Here is a 10,226-nt window from a genome sequence, read left to right on the forward strand (position 1 = left end):
CATGTGAATGCTCTTTGCTGAGAGTGAGTGAATTCTTTCTATCCTTGGTTCCTTATTGTTTGAATTTCATGTGTGGGGAACTTCTCTTAGACTTGTGATGTGAGGGCATGTGACTCAGGAAGAAAAGGTAAATCTTCACTTCTGTTAGAGTAACTAGAGTGAGCACGAGTGTGTCATGGCATGAGAGTCTGCATCTGAGGTATGATTGTTGCATTGCTTAGGTTGGTCCTTCGTAATGGCGAGTGTGACATAAATTGGGGTAATGTATCAAACGGTTAGGCCTAGAAGTGTGGTTTAACTTGCTCGAGGACGAGCAAAGGTTTAAGTGTGGGGTATTGATAATAGGTGAATGTAACTATAATCACGCCTTAAATAACCACCTTCTTGTATAGTTTTGATGATAAAAGTGATAACAAAATGCTCTTATTAGTGCTTTTCATGATTTGCAGGTGATATATGACCAGAGAAGGCCAGGGAGTACTTTTGGAGTCAAAAATGAAGAAAAAGAGGCCAACTGTGAAATTCCCCAAGTAAACCACGCAAAACAGGCCTGAAGATTCAGAGAGCTGTGTTGACCGCGGTAGAACCGCGGTGGAAGAGAGCTGCAGATAAATTGAGATTCAGAGAAGGCATTTGGCCGCGGTTTGACCGCGACCGCGGCAGAACCGCGACGGAAGCAGAAAACTTCAGGGACTAAAGTGTAAAACACGGGATTTTTAGACCTAAACCCTATTTTAAATACGAGACTTCGCCCAAGAGAGGCATGTATTGAATTTTAGAGTATCTTGGCAAGAAAAAACTATTGTGAGAGAATACCCAAAAACATAGTTCTTCTTTTCTTTGATTTTTATTGCTATTTAGGTTATTGTTGAACAACACCACTCCCAAGGTATAAGAGGAATCTATAATCGCGGGTTTAAAGGCGCGATTAGGGATAACGAAGCCTTGGGTGTAATCTAAAGTGAATTGTGCTAAATAAAGTAAGCTAGTGTATCTCGGGAGAGTGCAATTAGTATATTACTGTGATTACTTGGGAGAGAATTACGGTAAGATGAGCTTTCATGATTGATAGAGATGTGTTGGTAAATTTGTATGAGCATAAACAGAAGGGATTCCTTCAATATGGGAAATCATTGCCTTAGCTTCTTCTCATCATTGTTTACAACCTTAGCATTTTAATTTACAGCTGTTTAATTTACTTGCAATCGTAGTTAGTAAAGCGACCTTCAACTGTAATTCAAACATCTGGGAAACTGGTTCTGAAGAGTTTAGTGGGTCTAAAGATAGTGATTGATAGGTTAACTCTCTGTGGATTCGACCCTGGGCGTAATACTCGGGTTATATTTGCAACGTCCGCAGAGTCGTTTTTAGAGGGCATAGTTAGGCGTGATCAGGGCTCATAGGCTACTACCGTAATAATGGTCAAATTTATGATTACAATTTACAAATACTGTTATTGGGAAAAAAACTAAATTGACTTAGTACGTGAAAATTGAAATTAACTAACGTATGGTTAACATGCTGCCCTACATAACCACTCAAACAACTGTAACAGACTTTTTACCTACATACATTTAGTGTTTGCGCTAAACGACATAATTTAATTGTAAATGTCACAAAGTAAACTGAGAATACAATATCACTTAATTATAGCTAATTAGTAAACTTTACAAAACACAATTCAATCATTTGTTTGGTACAAACCGGGGATAACAAACGAAAACACCAAAAGATAAGACGGTCTTTTGTCGAATAGAAGAGAATATAATGAATGGCTATCTAATTATCGTATCATTTATTAATTTTGCACTTAGCAAAAGTCTATTTCTGTAATTATATCTTTTTTTGCATTTTTATTCGAATTTTGTAAATGTCTATGATAATGTCAGTTCTTCACAAGGAAAACAAATTCAAAGAAGTCTGAAGTTTTAAAGAAGAAAACTAATTGAGCACCTAATTTTGTGAAAAGTATTTTTTAATTTTACAATAATAAATATTAAAGAAAGCAAAAAACTAAATTACTTGTGAAAAGTGTTTGAACTGTTCTTTGAAACGTTAATTGCATACGTGATCATTGACTTTTACTTATTAGTAAAGTCCGAAAATTGTTTTTTTGTATCACTGAACCTTGCCTCTTGCATCAACAAAAACATAGAACTAATCTTTTTTCGTCTAGTTAAAGTCACGAATTTTACCCGTTGTATCAGAATTAATTTTTTATTTGTCAAAATCACTGAATTATGTGTTAGTTTCTTAGAAATAGTACAACTCCGTAGAAAGTCAAATTTTTGTCACTGAAAAATGACACATCATTGCCACATCAGCATATTTTTTTAAAGAAAAGAAAATTCCAGCTTGATATCCATATTTTAAAGTACAAACAATTAACAAAACACCAACAAGGGTTGTGATGGACAGGTACGTACTCCTTCATCCACTTCTAGAAATTCGGTAATTAGCGACCACAAAAATCGACCAACGTTGGTCGATTTTGACAAATTACCGACCTAAACGCGTCCAAACATGCTTGGTCGCTATTTTGGTGGTCGTTTTAGTATACCGACCAAGGTTGGTCGCTAATTGCCGACCAAGGTTGGTCGCAAAGGTAAAAGGACAAAAGGTATTGGTCGCAAAAAAAAAAAAAAAAAACCGACCAAAGTTGGTCGGTATTTTAATTATGTAATCAAAAGATTCATCATCTGGGAATCGAACCGGGGTGTGTGCTGTGCCGGGATACTATTCTACCACTAAACCATTGGTGCATGTTGTTTATAATTGTCTTATTTTTTATTTATACTCTTTAATCGTATTTTCGCACGAAAATAAACGACCAAAGTTGGTCGGTTTTATTAAAAAATAAAACTTTGGTCAGTTTTTTAAAATGACCGGCCGAATTTACTGACCAAAGTTGGTCGGTTTCTTGAAAAATAAATTTCGCGGGACTCAAAAATAGTTCCTCGCATTTTTGCGCCAAAGAAAACCGGCCAAATTTGGTCGGTTTCGTAAAAAAAAAATTAAAAATTAAAATATTTTGAGAAATCAACCAACTTTGGTCGGTTTTTGGCCGATTTTTTGACCGACCAAAGTTGGTTGGTTTTTGTCGAATTTCTAATAGTGATCCTTAATCAGAAGTTTCGGGTAGGGCTGTGCATTTGGATCGGATATCCGAGAATCTGAACTGATCATCCACTCTATTCGAAATTTCGGATTTCAGATTTCAAATATTCAAATCGGATACGGGTTAGGTTTTTTAAAAGTTCGGATATTCGGATCGGGTTCGGATTGGTATAATTTTAATCCTATCCGATCCGAAATCCGAATTATATGGACATGTATAAATATTAGACTTGCATTTTAGGATTAAGTCTTCTCATTCCATTCGCCTCACTTTAGACTCTTCTTTTCTTAATTTATACCGAAGCCTCTCTATCTCACCCCTCTTCAAATTGCTCTATCCGCTTCTTTTAAGTCTTACCTCCGTGTCTCTCATTCTAAGTCTCTCCTTCGTGTTGATGGACAACGACGTCTCTCCCTTATTAGACATTTGTTTGGAATTTCAATTTTATTTTATTTTGCTATGAAACTTTAGTTTTGTCTATTACTATATAAGACATTTTGCCTTTCAAATTAATAGAATGGTGAATAACAATAGCCTTAAAAAGTGTAGCAGCCGATTAGGTTGTTAGTAATCTTAGTAAGGCGTACAATTCGATCCGAAAATCCAAAATATTTATCTGATGCAAACTTTAAATCCAATCCAATCCAATTTACTTCGGATTGGATTTGGATTGCATTTTATATGATCCGAAATCCAAATTTCCAATCCGAAATGTGCTTAATCTGTTCTGATCCGACAGATGCACAACCCTAGTCTCGAGTTCGAGCCCTAAATTTGGAGTCACCTTTGTTAGGGAGCGTTTTATCCTCCAATGTGAGACTTCTCATAGAGAATTCAGATTTAGTCGGGCCATAATATGAGTACCGAATACCGGATAGGAAATTAAAAAAAAACAATTAACAAAACGTTAAAACTAAAAATATTTTATTCCGACGTGAAACATGAAAGGCATGAAAAGGATGATGCATTAGGTCCCGTGCAGAATTAATTATCCAGACGTGTGCGGTCAATAACCTGAAACTCGGTCAAATATTCATGCACATGCTCTTAAACAGTCGTCTTACCACTATCCAATCCACAAAACTTTCCAATTTTCCACCTACCTCTTTTTCACTAGCAACCATTTTTAGGCCTTTATATATAATGTGAAGAGACAATTAATAAGGTAGAGAAGATTCAGAAGAGGAGTAGCAACATCAACATGGCAAAGCAAGAAAACAGATTATTGGAACAAACCAATAAGGTTAATAATCATCAGATCAAAGGAATCTTGTTTATATCCAAGTGAGAGTCAATTACTCAAATGATCACTCAACTATCTTAAATTATCTTTTAAAGTGATTTTTCTTTCGTTTGTAACAACAAAGTCACTGAACTATGCCTATTCCACTCAGAAGGTCACTCAACTAGATTTTTCAAATTTTGGATTGCCAAATACCTATTTTATCCTCTAAATTATAAATATTTATCTTCTTTTATTTTTTTTTAAAACTTTTTAATATTATAATTTTCCCTTTTAATTTATATTACTTACCTATAGATTAAATAAATATTATGATAAATTAAAAAAATAAAAAGTATTTAAGCATCTATAATGCTGGAATAACAAAATAATGAGCATAGTAAAAGAATTAATTAGAATAATTTATTTGTAATAATAATTTTAGTATTAACAACAAAAATTTATTTACACAATTCAAAATGAAAGAAAATAAAGGTTGTAAAATATATATTCCATGCATGTAATATAAAAGTATTTTTATAATATACATTATATATTCTTGAAAATTATGCTCACTTATATTATATATATTCCGTGCACGACTTAACATAGCATATTTTACCCTATACAGGTAGTCCCCCTGCTTTCCGATGATATAACTTTGTGTTGTCGGAAAGTTGGTAGAAACATAATAATATATTGAGCATAATTTTCAAGAATATATAATGTACATTATAAAATACCTTTATTTAAATAATTATTTTTATATTATGTGCATGAAATATATATTTTAAAACCTTTATTTTCTTTCATTCTGAATTGTGTAAATAAATTCTGAATCTTTGTTGTTAATACTAAAATTATTATTACTAATAAATTATGCTAATTAATTTTTTTACTATGATCATTATTTTGTTATTCCAGCATTATATATGTTTAAATACTTTCTATTTTTTTAATTTATAAATAATATTTATTTATTATATAGGTAAGTCTATAATATAAATTAAATAGGGAAAATAATAATATTAAAAAGTTTTTAAAAAAATAAAAAGAAGATAAATGTTTATAATTTAGAGGGTAAAATAGGTATTTGACAATCCAAAATTTGAAAAATCTAGTTAAGTGACCTTCTGAGTGCAAGGCATAGTTCAGTGACTTTGTTGTTACAAATGAAAGTAAAGTGATTTTAGGAGATAATTTAGGATAGTTGAGTGACCATTTGAGTAATAGACTCGCCAAGTGAAGAAGATTAAAGAAGAAGCTGAGTTTGACAAGAATAATATTATCATTGATTTCTCACCAGTTTTATTAGCAAAGGAGGCCATGACCAGACAACACTCACGCCTTGGACTAATCTCTCTTGGAGACTGATCTTAGAAATATTGAGTCAAATATTTGTGGTTTTAATTTACTTTTCTTAAGGCTTAGGCTTATTAGTTGATCAGGTCATACCACCACAAGGGTTGTATAAAATCTCCTTATTAGTTCTTCCTTGTGGGAAGTCTTTCAAATTTGTTTTTCTCTATGTAAATATGACTTTTTTCAGAAAATTTGATGCATGTTTAATTATGATAATATTTGAAGGATATTGTCTTTGCATTTCTTGAAGGGGAGGCGGAGCAACGGTAAAGTTGTTCCCGTATGACGTATAGCTCACGGGTTCGAACCGTAAAAACAACCATTAATACTTGCATTAGAGTAAGCTGTCTACATCACACCCTTTGGGGTACCACCCTTCCCTGACTCTAGGTGAACGCGTGATGCTTTATGCATCGGGCTATCATTTATTGTCTTTGCATTTCTTAACTTTCTGTTTAGTCCATTTTATGCTTCTTAGCTCCATCATAATTTTGATTGGACAGGCATCCATTTTATTTAGGACCATATTATGGGAGAGTGATACTTCAAACTTAAACAAATTTTATTTGTCCGAGAAAAGAAAAGAATCTGTCTATTTTGCTTTTTTCATTCACTCTTTTGAACTTTTTAGAAAGTGATAAAAAATACTAATGTATAGAAAAAAGTAAGGACTTCACATAAAAAAGAGAGTTTAATCTAATCTCAAGATTCACTTTCTACTGATTTTTGTTATTTTCATTCATATGAGAAAAGGCAAAAACCAGAATTCCTGTCCCTAAAACAAACCACTAATCCATTTGAAAAGAACAATTGAGTAATTAGCCACCAAAAACTGGAAAATTTCAATTCTGTCATGGTTTCCAAAGGATGGTTGTTTCTGCAATCATAGAAGTCACAACATAAGGATCCATGTTTGAAGATGGCCTCCTATCCTCTAAGTATCCTTTTCCTGCCTTCTCTGTTTCCCTTCCAATCCTAATCGACGCTCCACGGTCTGCTACTCCCTGTGGAAAAGTAAACACAAAAGTCTTTACATTGATAAATCCAAAAGAAAGATCGTCCTGAGAAACCAAAAGGGAAATAGAGCTAAAAGTGTTACTTACAGATTTGAAGGTGTTGATGTCAGCTGTTTCATGCTCTCCAGTAAGACGACGCTCGTTGCCTTCGCCATAAGCAGCAATGTGTTCCTTGTGTCTCTTTCCAAGCTTCTCAATGGCTTTCTTTATTACTTGTAGCCCTCCTTCAGCCCTCATGGACTTGGTACTGATCACAACAGAAATATTACGTCAAGCCAAACTCTTATTACTATCATTGACTACCACATTGAATATGTATTTTCCTTGATAAACGATCTTCTTTTTACCACTTATTGTGAGGGCAACTTTTCATACATTAGGGACCAAAATGTACCTGTAATTTGTATGAGCACCAGCACCATTGGAATCGCCCTGTCACGAGACGAATTAAGAATCAAAGATGGGTGATAAAATGGCCAGATATTTGACATATTGATGTAAAAAAAAAAAAACCGGTGCACTAAGCTCCTGCTATGCGCAGGGTCGGGGAAGGGCCGGACTAAAAGGGTTTATTTTACGCAGCCTTGCCCTACATTTATGCAAGAGGCTGCTTCCACGGCTCAAGACCATGACCTCTTGGTCACACGGCAGCAACTTTATTTACGCCAAGGCTCCTCGATGTGAAAACACAAATTCTCGGTATAATAAAAGATTAATCTCCATAAACAAAACCTAACCTCAACAGGTTTTGGATCAAAAGAAACAATCACACCAGCTGCTTCTGCAATCCTCTGTTAGAACCACAACAAAGAAACTTAAAGTAGGACGTTAAAACTTCCTTTTAACTTTTCCTTGAAGTAAAAGAGAACTACCACAAGAATGTAACGAGCAACCCAAAGGTCATCACAAGGAGAAATGCCTAGTGCTGGTCCAACTTGGAATTCCCACTAAATCAAAACAAAGTAAAAACATAAGTTAGGTGCAATTTGAGGGGCAACAAATAGTTTCAATCACAAATAGACATAAACCAAATAACATTGCAAGCATAATGATACTGGAATCACGACTCCCCGCCCGCTGGACCAGACATGAGGTTTTTCCCTAATCCAGCTCTCTGCAATATCCTCTCTTGACCACATCATGGGGTTTACATGAAAGTGTTCTTTTTTTCTTCTATACAGTTTTACCTGGCCTGCCATAACTTCCGCATTAATTCCACCAATGTTGATGCCGGCGTATAAACAAGCTTTGTAGTGGGAGTTGACAATATCGCGGCCAAAGGCTTTGTCTGCACCAACCGAACAATAGTATGGTCCCTATTACCCGGTGAGGGCACAAGAAAAGTTTATTATGCCATCCAGATATTTGTTTATGAAACCAGGAAACATTAACTATGTAAAGGAAACAAAGAACTTCAAGAATAGCTTCTTGTCACTACCTGAGGTCCAGGATATCCTCCAATCGGCCAACCAAGTGGCCAATTCAGATTTTTCTGCATCAATGTGTACTCCTGCTCTATACCAAACCTACCGTATAATGATAGAGAAATTCTCAAGACTTAATCTCAAAGCGCACACAGAAATACAAAACTTTACTAATCATAGTTTTCCATTGCAATGTCCATGAAACTTACCAAGGTTCCTCCGCCAGAACTTCAGGGTGGCTGAATATCTTTGCGGCATTGAACCTCGTGTTTGTTGGGATGGGCTCTCCAGCTGGAGTATAAGCATCACACATGACCTATAACAATTAAAAGCCAAAAAAAAGATGTCCATTTCTTTAAGTGTTAATGATCATAACACAGAACATAATGACAGATGACATTGACTAATTGAGAAAGGAAAAGATATAGAGAAAGAACTTACTAGAATATGATTTCCTCCCCTGAATGGATCCTTATAAATTGCCTGGGGACTTCATACATAAAAACACATATAAGGGTCAACCAAACTTAACATAAATCTTGAAATAATAGATGAAAAAAGGGCATCCCGGTGCATTCAGCTCCCGCTATGCGTGGAATCCGGGGAAGGGCAGGACCACAAGGATCTACTGTACGCATCCTTACCCTACATTTCTGCAAGAGGCTGTTTCCGCGGCTCGAACCCGTGACCTTCTGGTCACATGACAACAATTACGCCAAGGCTCCCCTTCCTTGAAATGATAGATGAAACTTCGAAAATGGAAATGAATAGGTAAAAGACAAGTGATTACATACTATAAGATGACTTCACTATCATCACCAGGAGCTTGGTCAGTGCTAGAACCGTCATAGTTCCATTTTGGCAGTTGTGAAGGATCAGTAACAGGATATTGCAGGGTCTGTCTTCCACAGATAAAAATCACAATTAGATGCCAAATTCTCTTAAAGATCAGAAGTCCAAGAAAAATATATTATCGCCTTTTAACCAAAAAATCAAACAAAAACATGTATTGGCTTGATAATATTGAAAAAAAGAGCTAAGTAGATATTAATTACCCTTGCTTTGCTTCTGAGGTTCATGCCAGATCCATCAATCCTGATCAATGACACACATCAGAACAAGAAAGCTATTTTCCTTTAATAAAACTAAAATTTGCCTAGCAAGTATTACTTATGTGATGCCCATGACGAAAGGGGAGCTGATGAGGGCGGGTCAAGCAGGGTGTACATGTAGGCGAATCCCACATCGAAATGGGAGAGGAAGGTGAAGTGTCAATTTATGCGTATCCAAGAGATAAACCCGTAATTACCTTACAAGTCACCTGATTGTGTGAATATTTTTACAACCGTCAAGGAACAAAACTTGAATTACATACAAAATAGGATAGAAATACCAATAAAAAAAGACAGACATCCAAGGAAAAATACCGAAGAAAAGGAAACAGAGATCTGAAAAGGAAACTAACCATATGTATTCAGCAATGAATTTGCTTTTGTTTGTCTTGTGGCTGTCGGAGAGATCCAGGTTAAGAAGATCAAAGAGAGACATGTTTCTTAATTCACTGTCAAGAGTGATTGATCTTCCTTTGTTGAAAATGAAACTGTCTGAATTTTGTGAGATGGCTATATTTTGGTTGTGGTTTTTGGTAGCTCTAAATTTGTGTAAAAAATTTGTAGAGAACATAAATGGAGGACGTTATTTCTAGTGAAGGTTGTGGCGCCAGTGCATGACATAATTAGAACAGTATGGGGGAATAGCTGTAATGGGATTGTGTGTATTTGTTATGTGTGTGCATGTGTCTATTACCGCTGAGGAAAGAGAAATGTGTATAGAGGAAAAGTACAAAAGGAAATGGTAACGTGTCCATGTTCATGAATTTTATCATTAGAGAAAGAAGATCGGCTATTATCACTTTTAATCTGTACCAGAAATTTTTCACATTCGATAACCGAAAAAATATATTAAATTTGTATAATTTTTGTATATAACATACAATATATATATATATATATATACAAAAATATACAAAAATTATATACTTTTTCGACTATTAGGGGCTGTTTGGATCATCCCATTATTAATTT

At 34.9% G+C, this 10,226-nt stretch overlaps 1 protein-coding gene across 2 annotated transcripts; it reads right to left on the bottom strand.

Moving 5' to 3' along the window:
* Nucleotides 1-6,374: 6,374 nt before the first annotated feature.
* Nucleotides 6,375-9,958, bottom strand: LOC109215123 (glutamine synthetase nodule isozyme-like). Of its 2 annotated transcripts, none has more exons than XM_019379145.1 (12): nucleotides 9,608-9,958; nucleotides 9,198-9,237; nucleotides 8,937-9,040; nucleotides 8,584-8,632; nucleotides 8,352-8,458; nucleotides 8,157-8,244; nucleotides 7,906-8,034; nucleotides 7,591-7,665; nucleotides 7,456-7,509; nucleotides 7,113-7,150; nucleotides 6,806-6,965; nucleotides 6,375-6,706 (listed from the first exon to the last, which is right to left on the bottom strand). In XM_019379145.1, exons 1-12 carry the CDS (start codon nucleotides 9,823-9,825, stop codon nucleotides 6,554-6,556), a joined length of 1,215 nt encoding a protein of 404 aa, XP_019234690.1. In that variant the 5' UTR covers nucleotides 9,826-9,958; the 3' UTR covers nucleotides 6,375-6,553. The 2 variants fall into 2 exon arrangements, with proteins under 2 accessions (XP_019234690.1, XP_019234691.1); XM_019379146.1 differs by lacking the exon at nucleotides 9,608-9,958 and adding an exon at nucleotides 9,313-9,462.
* Between the last annotated feature and the right edge of the window lie 268 nt (nucleotides 9,959-10,226).

The sequence above is a fragment of the Nicotiana attenuata genome, unplaced genomic scaffold (genome assembly GCF_001879085.1).
Source record: "Nicotiana attenuata strain UT unplaced genomic scaffold, NIATTr2, whole genome shotgun sequence".
NCBI lineage: Eukaryota > Viridiplantae > Streptophyta > Magnoliopsida > Solanales > Solanaceae > Nicotiana > Nicotiana attenuata.